The sequence below is a fragment of the Podarcis liolepis genome (genome assembly GCF_965112155.1).
Source record: "Podarcis liolepis genome assembly, chromosome: 9".
NCBI classification, from domain to species: Eukaryota; Metazoa; Chordata; class Lepidosauria; order Squamata; family Lacertidae; genus Podarcis; species Podarcis liolepis.
In genome coordinates this window covers 28,735,460-28,754,521 of record NC_139564.1, presented here as the reverse complement: position 1 = coordinate 28,754,521, position 19,062 = coordinate 28,735,460, and the positions used below count along the sequence as shown (strand labels likewise).

At 41.6% G+C, this 19,062-nt stretch overlaps 1 protein-coding gene across 2 annotated transcripts in view; it reads left to right on the top strand.

Moving 5' to 3' along the window:
- The window catches only part of NDNF (neuron derived neurotrophic factor), a 35,409-nt gene extending 31,170 nt beyond the window's left edge, over positions 1 to 4,239 (top strand). For both annotated transcript variants that reach the window (XM_083460345.1, XM_083460344.1), the window contains exons 3-4: positions 735 to 859; positions 1,700 to 4,239. In XM_083460345.1, coding sequence (XP_083316471.1) covers positions 735 to 859; positions 1,700 to 3,093 — 1,519 coding nt within the window. In that variant the 3' untranslated portion in view covers positions 3,094 to 4,239. The remainder of the gene's footprint in view (positions 1 to 734; positions 860 to 1,699) is intronic.
- The last annotated feature ends 14,823 nt before the right edge of the window (positions 4,240 to 19,062 follow it).

Genomic DNA, 19,062 nt, shown 5'->3' with positions numbered 1-19,062 from the left:
GTGTAGTTGGGCCAGGATCAGTGTTATATACTCAACTTGGCTTGCCCCAGTGAGCAACCTGGCTGTCAAATTTTGCACCAGCTGAAGGTTCTAAACCATCTTCAGAGGCAGCCCCACGTGTATAGCATTGCAGTAATCTAACCTAGAAGTTACCAGAGCATAGGCCACAGAAGTTAGGCTATCCATGTCCAGATAGGGCTATAGTTGGGCCACCAGCTGAATCTGACAGAAGGCGCTTGGTGCCACCAAGGCCACCTGGGCCTCAAGCAACAGAAATGGGTCCAGGAGACCCCCAAGCTACGTACCTGCTCCTTTAGAGGGAACATAACCCCCTCAAGAACCAGCAGTCTCCCATTCATCCAGTCTAGGGAACCACCCACTAACAGTGGCTGAGTCTTATATGGATGGAGTTTCAGTTTATTGACTCTCATCCAGGCCATTATTGAGGCCAGACACCAGTCCAGCACATCTACTGCCATAACTGCAGATGTAGAGGAGAAATAGAGCTGTGTGTCTTCAGTATACTGCTGACAACACAACCCAAAACCTCAGCAACCCCACTCAGATATGTAACATAAACTTTAAATAAAAGCCCTAAGGAAACTATGAAATGCTAGGGTTTGCTAATTGATTGTCTTTATGGAAGGATGTGAAATATACATCCATTTATTTTGATTGGAAGGTACTGAAAGTACACTGTGAAAAATTTAATGGATTTGTTAATCTTTCCCTAGGTTTTTTTTTGTAGTTGAGGAAGATAACACACCCTTAGCAGTTACAGTAACACCTTGTGATGCTCCTTTGGAATGGAAGCTGAGTTTGCAGGAGCTTCCAGAAGAGTCCAGTGGAGATGGCTCAGGTAAATTTCAGATAAAATTCTAGTTTTTATGGGAGATATGAATCAGCTGGAGTGATTAATGTTTACTTTCCATCTACAGTGACTGCCTTAAGGGAATCCTGACCAGTTGTGTGTTAGAATTAGTTTGATAAATTAGACTCTGCTACATAGAATGGTTGCTTATATGAACAGGGCTTGTAATAGCAAAATAATGCATTAAGATTATCACACTCCCTCTCTAACTCTCTTTCTCACACACATTATGCAGTTTATAAAGAGAACAGGGATGGGAATATTGAGAGATGGTTAAATATGAATCCGGCCTAGAACTAAGCTTCAATAAAGGAAAGTTTAGTCTTGTTCTTGTTTAGTCGTTTAGTCGTGTCCGACTCTTCGTGACCCCATGGACCAGAGCACGCCAGGCACTCCTGTCTTCCACTGCTTCCCGCAGTTTGGTCAAACTCATGCTGGTAGCTTCAAGAACACTGTCCAACCATCTCATCCTCTGTTGTCCCCTTCTCCTTGTGCCCTCAATCTTTCCCAACATCAGGGTCTTTTCCAGGGAGTCTTCTCTTCTCATGAGGTGGCCAAAGTATTGGAGCCTCAGCTTTAGTCTTAAATGCCCTTAAATCTTCTTACTAAAGCAGCAGAATATAGTAATTTATTCTTCTATATATGAATGCAATATAGCAATAAAATTGCAGTGTTACTTATTCAAAAGTTGCATGGATTGCAAACCATAAACCATATTGCTTTGTGATTAAATTTCCACCAAGCAATCATTTATTTTAGTACTTAAACATATATATTTGTTTCCTCTGAGACCACCTTTCCTAAAAAATCCCTTTGTGTGTCTTCTAGGTGAACCTGAGCCACTTGAACAGCAGAAACAACAGATTCTCAATGAAGAAGGTACAGAGCTGTTCTCCTACAGAGGAAACGATGTTGAGTATTTTGTGTCCTCCAGTTCACCTTCTGGGTTGTACCAGCTGGAACTCCTGTCAACAGAGAAAGACACACACTTTAAAGTGTATGCCACAACAACTCCAGAGTCAGATCAACCATATCCTGAACTACCTTACGACCCAAGAGTTGATGTCACTTCTCTTGGCCGCACAACTGTCACTTTGGCATGGAAACCAAGCCCTACAGCTTCGTTACTGAAACAACCTATTCAATATTGTGTGGTCATTAATAAAGAGCACAATTTCAAAAGCCTCTGTGCTGTTGAAGCTAAGCAGAGTGCTGATGATGCCTTTATGAGAGCTCCCAAGCCTGGTCTGGACTTCAGCCCCTTTGACTTTGCCCATTTTGGGTTTTCATCCAACAGTAATTCTGGGAAAGAGCGCAGCTTCTTAAAGTCATCATCAAAGTTTGGGCGACAGGTCTATTCAAAGCCTAGAGTTGACCTTGAAAAGATATGCATTGGGAACAAGAACATCTTTACTGTGTCTGACCTGAAACCTGATACACAGTACTACTTTGACATATTTGCTGTGAATGTCAACACCAATATGAGTACTGCCTATGTTGGCACTTTCGAAAGAACCAAAGAAGAGGCTAAGCAGAAAACAGTTGATCTCAAAGATGGGAAAGTTACAGATGTGTTTGTCAAGAGAAAAGGCTCTAAATTTTTGCGGTTTGCTCCTGTTTCATCACACCAAAAGGTTACATTTTTTGTCCATTCATGCCTCGATGCTGTACAGATCCAAGTCAGAAGAGATGGTAAACTTCTGTTGTCTCAAAATGTTGAAGGCGTCCGTCAGTTCCAACTTAGAGGAAAGCCAAAAGCTAAATACCTCATTCGACTGAAAGGAAATAAAAGAGGTGCTTCCATGCTGAAGATTTTGGCTACTACAAGGCCTAATAAACAGTCATTTCCATCTCTTCCTGAGGACACGCGAATTAAAGCCTTTGATAAACTTCGCACGTGCTCTTCAGTCACAGTTGCATGGCTAGGTACACAGGAAAGGAACAAATTTTGCATATACAGAAAGGAAGTAGATGACAACTATAATGAGGAACAAAAGAAAAGAGAACAAAATCAGTGTCTGGGGCCAGACTTGAGGAAGAAATCAGAAAAAGTCCTCTGTAAATATTTCCACAGCCAAAACTTACAAAAAGCAGTTACCACAGAGACAATTAAAGGTCTACAGCCTGGCAAATCCTACCTTCTGGATGTTTATGTCATAGGACATGGAGGGCACTCTGTCAAGTATCAAAGTAAAATTGTGAAAACAAGGAAATTCTGTTAGTGGCACTTCTCATGTTGAAATTAGCAGAACATTAAGCATATGGACTGACTACTTACACAGCAGAGGAGTTGTGAACTGTATTGGTACTATATAGAGAAGATATTAACATCTATATTTATGTTTACAAGAGCAAATGAAGGGACTGAGGCTGGTGCTCTTCGTTGGTATCGGACAGCTGCATTATCATGCGTCTGGTGGTCCAAGTTCAGTGCTCAGTAGATAATGAAAGTAGCAGGAAATATTGAAGGAACTGCCTTTTTTGCTTCCATATTGCATGAAGTGCTTCTAAATTATTTTATTACTTCAAAGGCTAAGAAAAGTCATTCAGTTATCTTATTCTTATGCACAGACACAGAAACAAAACTCCCACACAACCTCTATCTCTTAGTAGGCTATAGGGTCATGTAAATTATTTTATAAAGTCTTGTTTGAAATGTCTATGTTTCCATGATTGTAAACTATTAAAATATCTTCCCCCTCTTAAAACACAGATCTAAACTAAGTATTAACTGGACTACGCAGAAGTCAGTTTTATTGCTAATGTAAATTCCTATCTCGTAAATTTTAAATGTTTAAATACTGTATGTATTTCATGTACAAAATTGTCAGACATTATATTCCTGTACATAAAATTTAAATATTAGATTATATGTTCCTTCTCATCCATTCCAATGCATTTTGAGCATCATTAATTAATAAATTTGTAAAACTTTTATATCTGAAAATCTATTTCAGCTACTAGCATCCTGAAAATGGAAGCTTTTACAAATGGAGGCTTTTACAAATAATAGGATCAATCATTTTGTATAAGTATTAGGAGTAAAATAATCTAGTAATGCTTAAAGTGTTTGGGGTTGGTAGATTCCTTTCTTCTTTAACTTACAACAATAACACAACAATTACTTGCCCTTATACACTGGGCAAAATCCAGAGTATATAATCAACTCAATTTTGATTGAACACAATTCAATTTATGTCTTTTTATTTTCAATTTTGGATTGTACCTAGTGGCTTATACTCTGAAGGTCAATTTGTAGATGCAATACACAAGTGAAGGTTAGGCAAAAATGCATTTTATAACTGTTTTATTTTTTGCATTTCCACAGAAATCAGTTTGATTAAAATTAACATGTTTGTGGAACATAACCCTTTTTGGTTTCATTTATTTTTCTAAAAAATAGTTCCAACATCTACTTTTTGAAACATTTTAGAATAAATGACTTAGAATTAAGTCTCATTGGGACTTACCGCACTCCCAGGTAAGTGAGTATAGGATTGCAGACTGAAGCCTGGGAGCATTTACATGGCAGAAAAATTGTCTGGATTCAATAAGTTGCACTTCTGAGTATTTTGTGTGTATTTTGTAAATTAGATGACTTTACCTTAATTCAAACTTTTGTGATTCAAATACGCGGGTTTCCCTTAAACGCAATAGAGTTTGGAGCTATTATGTGTTATATATTTCTTAGTAATGAAATATTTAAGTTAAAATTAGATACAAATTTGGGGGCTGTAATCCTTCAAGTGTTTCCTCATGAATTAGATTTCAGTCATACCAATTACAATTTCATAATTAACTTGAGCTTGATGTGCCAAAGTTGGGCACTTTTAAATCCCATTTATTTCAGTGAGACAATTAAGCTCACCTTATATATTATTTTCCATTGGTTTAAATGCACTCCACTGTGGCTGAAATACGCCATTTCTTATCGACATTTAACATGAATTATGATTTGGATCCAGGAGGGTTTAGTGTGGGGATTTTATTGAGTATTGTGGGGTTCAAAAAGTAGTTCTGGAAAGAAGAGTAGGTACAAATTCATAAAGTCAAGAAAAATATCAAAGCAACTTGAACACATCCCCATATACCAAATTGCAAAAAACAAAATCTTTGTAAACCATTCTGAGGGTTCTTCCCTCCACCCACCCACAATCAAGCAGTGTATAAATTATATGAAATAAATAAATTTAGAAATCTTGACTAAGGTGAGCAGCTACCATTTTTCCTAATAGTTAATGTCCTTTCTAAACTTAAGTAAAGGTGCAATTCTTGAACCGTCCTGAGATCTGCGGATGAAGGGTGCTATACAAAATAAATAAATAAATACTTTGTAGTCACTGGGAACCATAAACCTTGTCTAGCTAGGTTATGTCAAGCCATTACAAGTGGTCTTCAGTCATCAGAAACTGTACATCTCAAAAGTGTAGTAGGCATGGAGTTTTCTCCTTGCTGGCCTCCTTCTTATAACTTAGATTCCAGCTGCAGTTATGAATTGCTGGGAAGGAAGGATATATTGGTTTTTAGAATCGCCCCTTGCTGCCAAAGTAGCAAGCACTTCACTTTATCACATTGATATCATATCTGACTGCTGTGGTTATCATGTGTGACATCTGGTGTAAATACTAGAATCATGTAAATGGAATTCCAGTCCCTTGAAGTCGGTGGCAAATTTCCCATTAACTTTAATAGCGCCAAAGTCTTACCCATGGATTTCATCACTGGGAATGAGCTCAGTATCTGAACATGCTCCAGTTCGTCTTCGGGAATGAGTTCAGCGTTCGAACATACACACTGCAGCCAGGATGTGACATGCTGTTTCTATAAAGCTTATAATGGTCAATAGGGCACTTTTCAAATAAAAGGGAAATGACTGTGACGTTTAAACAGTTTTTATTAAGCAATCTTGCTGCTGAGGGTTTCAAGGCACTACAATTTTGTTGGGAGGATGGTTTCACATGGCGTACAACATGTGCTGTGGGGTTCGGACTGGTGTGGTTAAAATGAATCAGTTTCTACAATCCACAGCACATAAGGCAGGAACAGGTCGGTTTCACATTTGGTTACCTTTGACTTGACAAACACACATAATCAAACGATGGACTTCCCTAGCGCAAGATGCAATGATAGCCACAAACTTAGATGAATTCAGAAGTCACAGTGGTTTCCATTGACAAATATACGTCTACACCACTAGTTCCTGTCTGTTAGTTGCTTGAGTCTGTTCCTCAGGTACAGTATGGTTCAACCAATGTCCTCTCCACCACTCCACCTTGTTCACGGCTTAGTGCCCATGTCTTGGTGGTGTTATGACTAATGGAGGGGCCTACATGCACCTATTCATATGCACATTCCAGCTTCCAAGGCGTGAGTGAAAAGCATTGCCCTCCCCAGCTAATATCAATTGCTGCAAATGAAATGAAACCAGTAGCAATTACTGCAAATGAAAAGAATAGAGACTATGAGCAGCTTCAGTTGGCAAGGTTGGTACAGTGCAAACAACCTGGCAGAACCAACACAGTGGTCCGCACTGACCTTGCCACCTCCCCGTAAGCAGCAGTGACATGACCAGCTTAAGTTCAGGTGAGTGCCAGAACACCCAACCTTGCATCTGCTATTGCCAAAACACTGAGGGCACTGGGTTGAGAAAACCCATTTTATATCTGCAGCCTTACATTTTCAAGTTTTATGTGCATAAGAGAAAACGGCCCATGAATTAGAAAAGCGTAAGGATGGTTATGAAAGCAGTTTTGATCATATATAGATTAATAATGGCATCATTACTTCATTTGTTGTAGTTCAAAAATCATTACCATAGATCAATAGATTGTTTTCCCCACAGCAAATATTTGTACTGAATCCAACACATGTGATGGGAGATCCTCCAACTTTTCTCTGAGTTTCCTTTTATATAACTTGGCAGAACTTCTAATATTTATAGCTGACCATAGCGCAGTAGTGTAAATGTCTGCTTTTTCTTCATATCTGTAGTTATTTAGTGATGAGATAGTGTGAAGGTTGGACAATTGACCAAGAATCATTAACGCTTGGCTCTGATGGAACTAGCAGTGGTGAAGTATGCACCTTTTTGGCAATAAAAAGGGTCTTTCAAGGCAGTTCCCTTTTGTGTGCATATTTAGGTTGCTATCGTGTGTGTGTGTGTGTGTGTGTGTGTGTCAATAGGACATATGTCTGAGCAGACATGCATGGGGTCGCACTCAATCTCATTTATGTTGCAATCTTTGCCTGAGGTTGCCTGTAGACTTACTATTTTGTGGGAAGGGCTCACGTGCATACCAGAACTTTAGGTTTGCACAAAGTCAATTGACGTGTTTTGTTGTCCTAGCACAAGAAATCCACTTAAAAAAAAAAGTGTAGAATTTTTGCAGCTTAGAAAGTGACAGGGAAATGCATTTAAAAGTGTGGGATAAGCAAATGATTAATGGAAGACTTATAAACATCCCACAACCCAAGCAAGATGAATGCTAATTGTCTCCCAGCCTCCCAACAAACAAATCAGAATGAATGCTCAATAAAGACTGCACATAGTCTAACTATTGTGTAAGCTTTATGCAAGCAAATCCAGATACTGTAAATGCTGAATGAACAGGTTGCCTGGACAAGTCCTTAAAAGTTCATTTCATTTAATCCTCATAGTACTCTTATTACATACGTTAAGCTGATAAAGAATTACTGACCCAAAGTTACATGGTAAACTTCATGGTTAAACAAAAATCTAGACCCACTTCCTTGATCTACACACAACACTTTAGCCTCAATATCATGGTAACTTTAATTTGTTAAGGGAGAACAAGGCAATAATCTTAATCCAGTTTCTACTGTTGAGCAATCACATTTTTCCAGCCCTGATTTTCCAGCACAATATTTCATTTCTGGGAAAATCTGTCAATTCATATTTTATTTGTTAAAATGAAAGGCAATCATTAAAAGGGGGGACTATTAATATGGAAAAATGAAATTCAGGTGTGATTCAGTACCCTGTTTGAAAATGTATAGTTCAAATTAACCTGTAAATCAAATATATTGGAATCATTCTTAACATACTAAGGCAACTGATCACCCATTAATTTATCTGCCCCCATTTTTTTAGTTGCTGTATTGTAAGTAACATCTCCATGAACATCAATCAATAAGTAATCCTGTCACAATGAGTCATCACAGAAAAAACTGTAAGCAATTCCATAATTAATATATCTTAAGCATCCTTATACAGTGAGCATCACAAACAGCAGGAGTCAATATATTTCATCTGTGTATAATTCATCACTATTTAATAAGAGTAATCCCAAACAGCACTTCTTCTACATCAAAATATGTTGATAGCAACATTTGGCAATGAAAGTACCGCATTTTTCGCTCTATAACACGCACTCGACCATAACACGCACGTAGTTTTTAGAGGAGGAAAATCCGTAGGCATGCCACCCGTAGGCATTCCCTCCATAACACGCACAGACATTTCCCCTTACTTTTTAGGAGGAAAAAAGTGAGTGTTATGGTGCAAAAAATACGGTATGTGTTTTTGCCAAGGTCTTCCCTAAAACAATGCAATTTCTCTACCAAATAAGGTTACCATTAATTCGGATGTTATTACCAAGCGTGTTGTGGCTGCGTAAATGTGCAGGACATGGTTAAGTGTCAAATCCCAGTAGGTATTGGTGTGCCCTTAAGAAAATGCTCTTTGGGTCCCCCTCTCCAAGTATCTGCACCTCCTTCTCCTCACTGTTGCTGCTCTCCATTCACTTGCCCTTGCTGTTTGGTGCCCAATATGCAGCTCCACCCAGAAGGCGAGGGAATGGTGACTAGAGACTGCTGCTTCTCCTCCTCACCCCTGCCACTGCTTACTCACTTGGAGGGGGAAAGTTAGCAAGAGTGAGACCCACAAGGAGGTGCAGCAGCATCAGGGGATGTTGGCATTGTCATTGGTCCCACTCCTTGGCCTGTGGCAATAGTGGGGGGACATTTGTGGGGCTTGCAGGGGAGTCACAAAAGATCTGTGAGTCACAATTTGCTCATATTTCATCTAGGAATTCAATTCCAATAAATAGTTTTATATAAGAACATTGAAAGCTTTCAGAATTGTGTATGTGTATATTTTACTCATTCTATTCAGATGCATGGCTTTTAACAACAACAGCAGATCTCTGTGAATGTGCTGGATTCTTAAATATTATTTCTAGCCATCATTTGCTTTCTGGGTGACCAAAACAACCACTGAACACCATTTGTCTTCTCAATTTCCTCCTTCTTCCAAGTTTTACAGTGGAAGCATTCTTGGAGGTCACAGTTAAAATGCATACAGAAATTCCCGGGGCTTGCAAAGAAAATATTTGATAAGCCTCAGGGTGCTGCTGTTTACAGAAGGTTCATCTACCACTATGGAAAGTTAAGAAGGACAAGAGTACCTCTGAGGGATTAACTTCTTTTATAACTTCTTCAATTTCACAGTGTTTGCTATTGCTTCAAATATTGTTTCTAGGCTTTGGCTAATATTGAAATAGGGCTGGGGAATGTGAAATCTCTTTGCGGTTAGCATGCCATTTGAGCAATTTGACTAGAATTCCAATACCTTTGTTTAAAATGAATATGATTCCTGAGTATAAAATGAAATCCCAAGTCCCAAGTAGGGATGGATGAATTTGTCAGTTCCTGTTTCTATCAGTTTTCTCACTTTTCCAGTCTTATTCAGTTGGGTATATAAAAGGTGAAACAATACTTGAGTACCTTTAACTTCATCTTGCAGCTCAACAGCAGCCAGTGCAAGTGATGGCAATTCTGCCCCATTGAGCAGTCAAGCCACTACATTTTGCAGTTGCTGCATCTCCTGGACCTTTCAAGGCATAAGAACAGCAGCAGCAAAAGAGTAGAGGTCAATGGCAGGGATGCTTTCCCCAGGATAACTGGCTATTGAGCTTGGGGTTATTTTAGATCATTTGAATGCATGCATACAGAACAAAAGTTTGTCAGCATTTGAACATAGGAAAAAATAGATAGAAAGTGCTTAGATTATTATTTTTTTAAAGTTTGTTTCTATAACATTTCATTCTGTTTACTTGTTCTCTCTAGCTATTGTTTCATTCTGTGCTCTAGTATGCAAACAACACCATCAACCAAATTTGGCTACGTATTTTAATTCTAGTGATTCTTACTATTTTCCCTCCTATTCCTACAATTCCCCCCCCCCCCCCAAGTATTCTAATGTTTATTATTGTTCTTGCGAAAAGCCTTTCATTACTCTTCTTTGGCTACAACACAGATTTTACAGGACATTTAATAGCTTGGGACAAAAGCAAATGTCTGCTTCGGTTAACAAGTGGGACAACTTGGAAACTATTCAGCTTCCTCCACAAAGCAGTCTTTAAAGTGGTTTATAAACATCCAGTGTCAGTCCAGCTTGTGTTGCAAATTCATGCTTTGCATGAAATAATAAAATATTTTGGTCCCAGATTGTCATTCCACATTTCAAGTATGCATCATCTATCCACGGTTATGTGTATGGCTGCATTTAGCCCAGAGTTGCGCAAGCAACTTGTATTGACGTCCTTTTGACGTCCAGGATTCGAGGAAAAAACCATTGCTTTTATAAAACTCCAATAATGTCAAACAAATTCTGAAGACTTGACTTTAATGCATCTGGTGCAAAGGACTGATAGTCATACAAAGAACTCGAATGAGAGAAATAGATGGATTTAAGAAACTGTGCAAGTCCATGAAGCACTTTTGCAATCTGCTTAAGGATTCACCAATGGAAAAAGACAGAGGAGGAAGGAGATAGCCAGACTTTTGGGGACTTTGTAGAGAACCATAAGCCACTTATGTGCTGCAAGAAAGGAAGTGGAATTCTAGCATGTATTAGAGCTACAGCATGTGTTACTCAGCTATGGGACTGCCACTAAATATAGTGGCTCGTTGATATTAAGTCATGAACAATTCCCCCCAATATCCCTAATGGCTATAATCACCACTCATGGAGGACAGGGCTTCCCTTTGACTGGACAAAATAGGCTTTTCCTTGAGGCAAAGCGAGGTAACACTGCCCAGCTGGACTGGCAAATGCTGGGGGGGGGGAGTCAACAGTTGCCATCCCCTGACTGCTCTTCCTAAGGTCCCCTGTCCATTTCCCTCTGTTGGAAGGTACAGCTATGTAAGCCACATGGCATTACTGGCCTAATAATAATAATAACAACAATAATAATACCCCCATCTGGCTGGGTTTTCCCAGCCACTCTGGGTGGCTTACAGCATATCTAAAAACATAATAGAAACTTCAAGCATTAAAAACCTCCTGAGATGCCTTCAGATGTCTTCTAAAAGTTGTATAATTCTTTATCTCCTTGACATCTGAAGGGAGAGTATTCCACAAGGTGGGCACCACTACTGAAAATACCCTCTGCCTGGTTCCCTGTAACTTTGCTTCTCACAGTGAGAAAACCAGCAGAAGACCCTCAGAGAAGGACCTCAGTGTCCTGGCTGAGCAATGGGGGTGGAGATGCTCCTTCAGGTATACTGGGCCAAGGCCACAAACCAACTTGCTGCCTTAGGTATGATAGAAGATGTTATTGCATCCAGTGATGGAGGAACCCTCTCTGGCACTCAGGGCAGGATGCCGAGGGGCGGGGTGAACCACCCGGTGACGCACACGTGGCATCCTGTATGGAGTGCACATGTGCGGCAGCCCATACAGTTGCTGTGCGAGAGGCAGCCTGTACGGATGCTGTGCGAGCAGTGCCCATACTGACTGCACAGCTGAGGGGAGGCAGGGGCCATCTTGTCACACACACACCCCAGAGTGGCACCCGGGGCGCCCCCCCAGCCCCCCACTTCATACACCCCTGATTGCATCAACAGTGTTGAATAAAATTCAACTGCTAGTTGTTTGAGTCAGCTTCTATTCATGGAATAGGAATGGCAGTCCTCCTTTGCCTCAGGCTGCAAAATGTCTTGGACAAGCCCTGGGAACAGAGCAAGGCAACCTTCTCAGGCATCTGATTATATCACAAGAACAGAGCAAATTGCTAACTATTTGATTTATGATTAGTGTATTTTTATCTGCAGGGGAAGGGGAAGAGGTGCTTGGAAGTTTTTCTGCCCCAAGTGCCAAAATAACTTGACAGGCTTTGGTAACTGGGCACCTTGAGATGAGGAAAGGGAGGAGCAATGTTCTGCTACTCCTGAGACAGCAAAATTATTTTGGGTTAGCCCTGGTGATGATAGGGATATATTTCTATTTCTTCTGCTTTTGCTATTCATTCACATGAGTGCTCTTTTCCTTTCCATGACAAAAATAATAAATAGATATGGGAAAGATTTATACCTATGGCTATTTGGGAATTAAGACGCTGTTATTATAAGCCACACCTCTTTCTCCTTTGGGTCATATGTGTTATAGGCCAATGGGTGTGTCATTCAGCCTCTCTCCGCACCCCTTCTTGTGAAACAAAATGACTGGATTTCACTTTTCTTCTGCTTTTTAGAAGCTTGTAATGGGCAATTGAGAAAACAATAGAATAAACACAAATACCATCTGTTTCCAGCTTCCCTCAACTGCATTGTAATGAGTCTGGGGAGATGTTATTTCTGGGTCTTAAACATTCAGTCATGCTTCTTTTAAGGAGTCGCTACTTAGCAGGGCATTAAGTTATGCAATTGAGTTCAAATCCCCAAGCGTGAATGTTCAAGAACCATACATTGTATTTCTAAAAATGGTAAGAGTCACTTAAAGATTGATGTTAGAAAACAATCCCATTTAATTAATTTTTTTAAATGGAGATTTTCCTACTGCATCTAAGTAATGTTTGAAATACCTCTCAATGGCAGACATTATTATTAATAGTATTTATTATTGTTGTTAATAATAACACATTTCAAGATGAAATCAAGCCTTTTCTGTGTAGTACTATTAATTCAACTAATATATACTGATTTATTACACATGTGTCAAAGATGCTCATTCGCTACACAGCAGAGTTTGACCCAGAAACTAACTATGCTGGCAAATGTTCACAAACCCTCAAAAGAGTCTGATGGCCTCAGATCAGAGCCCTCCCAGCCGGTAGGCAAGGTGAGGCTGTTGCCGCAGGTAGCACGTCCCCAGGTACCCTGCCTGACCTACTGCCTCCACCATCAGCAGAGAAGCACCGCTGCCAATTTTGTGCAAGACGGTTTCCATTTTGTGTGAGATCTCACCCCAAATCAGCATGATCTTGCCCATAATTGGTGCCAATGGTGGTGGTGCTTCTCTGCCAGCAGTGGATATGGCAGGGCATGCAGCAGCAGCAGATAGGTGGTGGCAGGAGTGGTGACAGTGACAGAGCAAGGCAGCACTTCCTGTTTCACATCAAGCGGTGAAATGGGATGCCCCAGCCCTGTCTCAAAATGTGCTCCTTAGCACTGTCACTGGCCAGCCTCCTGCAACCCACCACCAACGTGGGGTGGGGAGGCTGTGTACTTTTGTGGTCACATCCTGCTTTTGGACTTCCTATGAGCCTCTGTTTGGCCACTGTAAGAATGTGCTTACCGTATTTTTCACTCCATAAGACGCACTTTATTTCTCCTAAAAAGTAAGGGGAAATGTGAGTGCGTCTTATGGAACAAATGGCGCTGCGCAGCGCCCCTTCAGCAAAGCGCCTTTCCTGCAAAGCGGGAGGAGGAACGAGCCCCGCTTGCTGTCCTGGCTTCTGCCTTAGCTGCACACAGCCTCTTCCAGGCAGGGGGAGCCTTCATCCCACTGCCCTGAAGAGGCTTCGCACGGCTATCCCAGAAGCCAGGACAGCAAGAGGCTATCCCAGAAGCCAGATCCCTCTTGCAGTTCTGGCTTCTGGGATTCAGAATATTTTTTTCCTTGTTTTCCTCCTCCAAAACCTAGGTGTGCCTTATGGTCTGGTGCATCTTTTAGTGTGAAAAATACGGTCATGGGCTTGGGCTCTGATACAGCCCATCTCCTTATATTCTTATGATCCAGAGTAGGGGAACCCACTGCTTTCTTTTGACACATACAGGCTACATATTAAATGTAACAAGTAGACTCTCAGTCTTGGACTCACTGCTGCTGGAGTCTTTCATAGCATTGAACAGGGCATGGGCAGCACATGCAATGTTCCTTTCCTTGCAGTGTTGTGGCTGCTTTGATGGTTACTTTCTTCAAGTGTTCTCTTTAACTGTTTGAAAAAAAACCTCGATGCCAAAAACTGTTTCTTCTCCTGCAAATGAAATAAGCAGAAACTCCCCTTTCAAAGAGGCCACAGGCATCTGCCTACATCCCTATTAAATCCTGTAACAGTACATATGTCTGAAAGGGTGTGTATGTGTGTGTTTTATTAGTACGCAGATTAATTTTTGACTATGCAACTCATCTTCTTTGGAGTTTGAAGCCTATAAACTTTGCTTCAAAAGCTTGCCATTCTGAAATAATCTTCTTCATGAAATTGATCCTATTTGGCATTCATCGTTACTCCTCGGCATTGCACAGTGACCAAGAGAAGCCCTCAGCCAAAAACTTTGCAAGTAGCTGTGTCCATGTGGTCTGCACTGCTGCAAAGGAATTGAAGAACAGTTAAGGAATTTGTCGTCTATTAATAAGAATGGGAAGCCAACAATGGGTTAAATGGTTTATTCGGCCGACAGGCTAACACTTCCCTTCATTTGGCCTTGGTGAGGTGAAATGGTGAGTTTTCATAAATCAGAGCATGAACAGTGATTTTCATAAAGGTCTCAACAAACGTGATGTAGCTGCTGTGAAAGTTGCCAAAGCAGACTTTCGCTTTGGGGTAGATTTTGAACACCATGTCTTGAGTGTTTTTGCTCAAGCTATAAGCCATATGTCTGCATGAGCTATTAACAATAAAGATGAGGCCAATTGCTCCTAAAGGTAAATGTTTAATTCATGGCACACACCTGGATGTAGCACTCATGCTAATAGGAGGAGTGAAATATTAATAACTCTAGCAGACAGTTGCATTTGGCACAATTACATTTCCCCTTCTAAAGAAGACTCTGCCAGATTTTCCAGTGCATCAGTCCACATTCTCTTCCTGAAGCCAACATTTCCTCAAGAAGCATTGCAAATAGGCATGTTTTAAATTTAGATCTAACATAATTGCATCATTTTAGACTTGATAAGTGATATGTTTTGTTCAAGCCGCTACTCCTCATCCCCTTTCCCAATCTAGTGCCAACCAGATGGTTTGGACAACAGCTCCCATCATCCTTGACCATTGGCCAGGCCAGCTGGGCTCCCAAACCACAAAAACATTGATCCAAGGCACAGACCTTCATAATTTTTACATAAGTTGACAACAAAGCCACCAGCAAGTCCCAGGAGACATCTGTAGACACAGAGCTGACTTATGTGTTGTTGGTGATTTTGAGGAGATCTCTTCATGGTGGGGGCTGAGGATCCAAAAGGATCCATGTCCCCCATTCATTTTTTTGTGCTACTGGATTTCTGATTTTTATGGTTCAGTCTTGCTATTGGTTTTTGAGGGTAGAGGGTAATCCTGGGGGAAACGATGTAATTTCAAAAGGATCCATTTACTGGAACAAACTTCTCTTTCTTTCTTTCTGGTACTTCTTTTTCTCACAATTGGCCCCCTCTCCTTCTCTTCTCTTCCCCCCAACCTCTCTTAGCTTTCCCTCCTATATATCGTATTTTCCGCCCTATAGGACGCACTTTTTCCCCTCCAAAAATGAAGGGGAAATCTGGGTGCGTCCTATGGGGCGAATGCAGGCTTTTGCTGAAGCTTGGAGAGCGAGAGGGGTTGGTGCGCACCGACCCCTCTCGCTCTCCAGGCTTCAGGCAGACATCCGCAGCGTGGGGAGCCTTGCAGGAGTTCCCCGCAAGGCTCCCCATGCTGCAGATAGCAGCCTGCTGCCCAGCGCGAGGGGTGCCCTGAAGCAGAGCGCCCCCCGCGCCAGGCAGACATCCGCAGCATGGGGAGCCTTGCAGGAGTTCCCCGCAAGGCTCCCCACGCTGCGGATAGCAGCCTGCCGCCCCACGGGGGGGGTGTGCCCTGATGCAGAGCGCCCCTCGCGCGGGGCAGACATCGGCCAGCCTCACAAGCTCGGGGGACAGCAGGGAGGCGCAGCGCTGCCATCCCACTGTTCCTCGACCTGGTTCTGTTTCCCCGACCTGCTTTTGGGGGGGAAATAAAGGGAATTTTTTTTCCTTTATTTCCCCCCCAAAAAACTAGGTGCGTCCTATGGGATGGAGCGTCCTATGGGACGAAAAATACGGTATTCAATCAATTCATTCTCTCTTTCTTTTTTTCAGTCCCATTGTTGCCTTTTGGTTATTTTTTTTTAAAAGATTTTATTTTTATTAACACACGTTTCACAGTACAGAACAACCCTCTCCTCATCTTGTAGATGAGGCAAGGAAAGTCGATTTTTTTTTTAAAAAAGGAATCCAAACCATCAATCTGTCAGTACAACCCACCAGGAAGTATCAGAATTAAGTCCACAATATTCATAGCAGCCAGAAAGTGTTGTATGCTGCTAGGAGAGGTCTTTGTATTTCATCTTTGTTTGCATAAACAGTAAAAGAGTGCCAATCTGCCACAAAAGAATCTTTATATTTCCTTCTTTAAGCCAGCCATAGATTATTTTTTAATTTTTCCACCAAACTGACTCACCAAACCATCTTATACCAATTAGCTAAAGTGGTGCTCTTTAGATCCTTCCAATATTGAGCAACAGCTAGCTGGGCAACTGCAAGAAGGTAACCCATTGTTGTTTTGAAAAATGCTTAACGGGGGCAGCTCCAGAGATTTCAGTGCTTGCTGTCCAGTCATTTTAGCAATTTCTCCAAAGACCAAAACTGCAACACGTTTTCCACAAGCCCAGTACATACGCTGGAACGACCCTGGTTCCTAACATTTGCTCCACAATAGTCTCAAATTAGAAATTTATACATCAACGGTCCTGGATTATATTAGATTCTGCATAGCAAATGTCACCAGGGAAAAGTATGTTAAGTTGTATCCGAATAGGAAGCCCTGGATGACAGGAGAGGTTAGGAGATTATTGAAGGCCAGAAATTCTGCTTTTAGAACTGGGGACCGGGTATTGTATGGCATAGAAAGAGCGAACTTGAAGAGGCGTATCAGGAAAGCAAAAGCGGAGTACAGAGGAAAAATTGAGGACCATCTGAGAAATCACGATACTAGACAAATGTGGCAGGGAGTCCAACATCTGACTGGTTATAAATCAAGGAATTCATCAGTGGTAGAGAGTACTGCTTCCTTGGTGGGAGAGTTGAATACCTTCTTTGCCCGATTTGAGGTGACACCAGCAGTGACTCCAACAGGGATGCCAGAGCTATTGGCGTCACTACCTACAGGAAATGCTGCCAGGGTGGAAGAGGGAGAAGTGAGGCGAATATTAAAGGAGGTAAACACAAGGAAGGCTATGGGCCTGGATGGGGTGGCTGGCAGGGTGCTAAGAGATTGTTCGGACCAACTGGCAGGAATCTTTACAAAGATTTTTTACCAGTCTCTGGCCCAAGCCACTGTTCCACCTTGTCTGAAATCCGCTACCATTATACCCCTGCCAAAAACATCAAAGATAGACAGTCTGAATGATTTTCGCCCTGTGGCGTTGACACCCATTATAATGAAATGTTTCAAAAAACTGGTGAGGAAGCGCATCTTATCTTGTCTGCCAGTGGGACTTGACCCTTACCAGTTTGCGTACAAGGCAAAGAGATCCACAGAGGATGCTGTGGCAATGGCTTTACATGCTGTCCTGACTCATTTGGAGAAGCAAGGGAACTACGCGAGACTGTTATTTGTAGACTTTAGTTCTGCATTTAATACTATTCTTCCGCATAGATTGGTGCCCAAATTATTAGACCTGGGACTTCCACCATGTTTGTGCAGGTGGAAATTAGACTTTCTATCAAACCGTTCCCAAAGGGTCAGGTTGGGTTCCCATGTCTCTGCGGATCTCATCACGAATATGGGGATGCGCAGGGGTGCGTGTTGAGCCCGCTTTTATATACGCTCTATACAGCTGACTGTGCCCCCAAATACCCCAGTAATAAGATCATTAAGTTCGCAGATGATACAACGGTGGTTGGTTTAATTACTGCTGGAGAGGGGGAGACGGCCTATAGGAAGGAAGTTGAGCAGTTGGGGGAGTGGTGCAGGAAAAACAACTTACTCCTTAACTTAAAGAAAACAAAAGAGATCATTGTGGACTTTAGGAAATGTAAATTGAATATTCAGCCACTTATTATTGAGGGGAAGTGTGTGGAACAGGTCTCAGTGTTTTGATTTCTGGGAATGGAGTTGAGAGACGACCTAACCTGGGGAGAGAACAGCAAAGACCTGGTGAAGAGAGCACAGCAGAGGTTATGTTTTCTGAGAATCCTCCGGAAAAACAATCTCTCAAAGGACCTGTTGATGGCATTTTACCATTGCACTGTGGAGAGCGTACTAACTTATGGTCTGTGTGTGTGGTTTGGGAGCTGCACGGCCAGGGAAAAAACAATGCTATCCAGGGTTGTAAAGACTGCAGAGAGAATTATTGGGTGCACTCTTCCCACCTTAGATCAAATCTATGCTGCCAGGTGCCATAAGAAAGTGGCAGAGATAGCACATGATAGTACGCACCCTGGAAATGATCTCTTTCAGCTTCTGCCTTCTGGAAGAAGGTATAGGGTTATAAAGGCAGTGGCGTAGCGTGGGGGGTGCAGGGGGGGCCGGCCGCACCGGGCGCAACATCTGGGGGTTAGGGTTAGGGGGCGCAAATCCATGGGTTAGGGGGCACAAATTACTTGCCTTGCCCCGGGTGCTGACAACCCACGCTACGCCACTGTATAAAGGCCAGGACTAGCCGTCTGAGAAACAGTTTCTACGCTAATGCAATTCTGGTTCTAAACACAGCATAAGGGGTCTCTGTAGTATAGTGTATTTTAAAATGGGGTTTTAGAGTTTTTAGGGGGTTTTGAATGTTTTATGTAGTTTTGTAGTAGTTTTATGTAGTTTTGTAGTAGTTTTATGTAGTTTTGTAGTAGTTTTATGTAGTTTTGTGGTAGTTTTATGTAGTTTTATGTAGTTTTTCAATTTAATTGTTCCACAAGGGACAGTGACAATAAAGATATCGTATCGTAACGTAAAAATTAGGTATCTTCATTTGAAACAATTTCATCGGTGTCATATGCCATTTTTGCT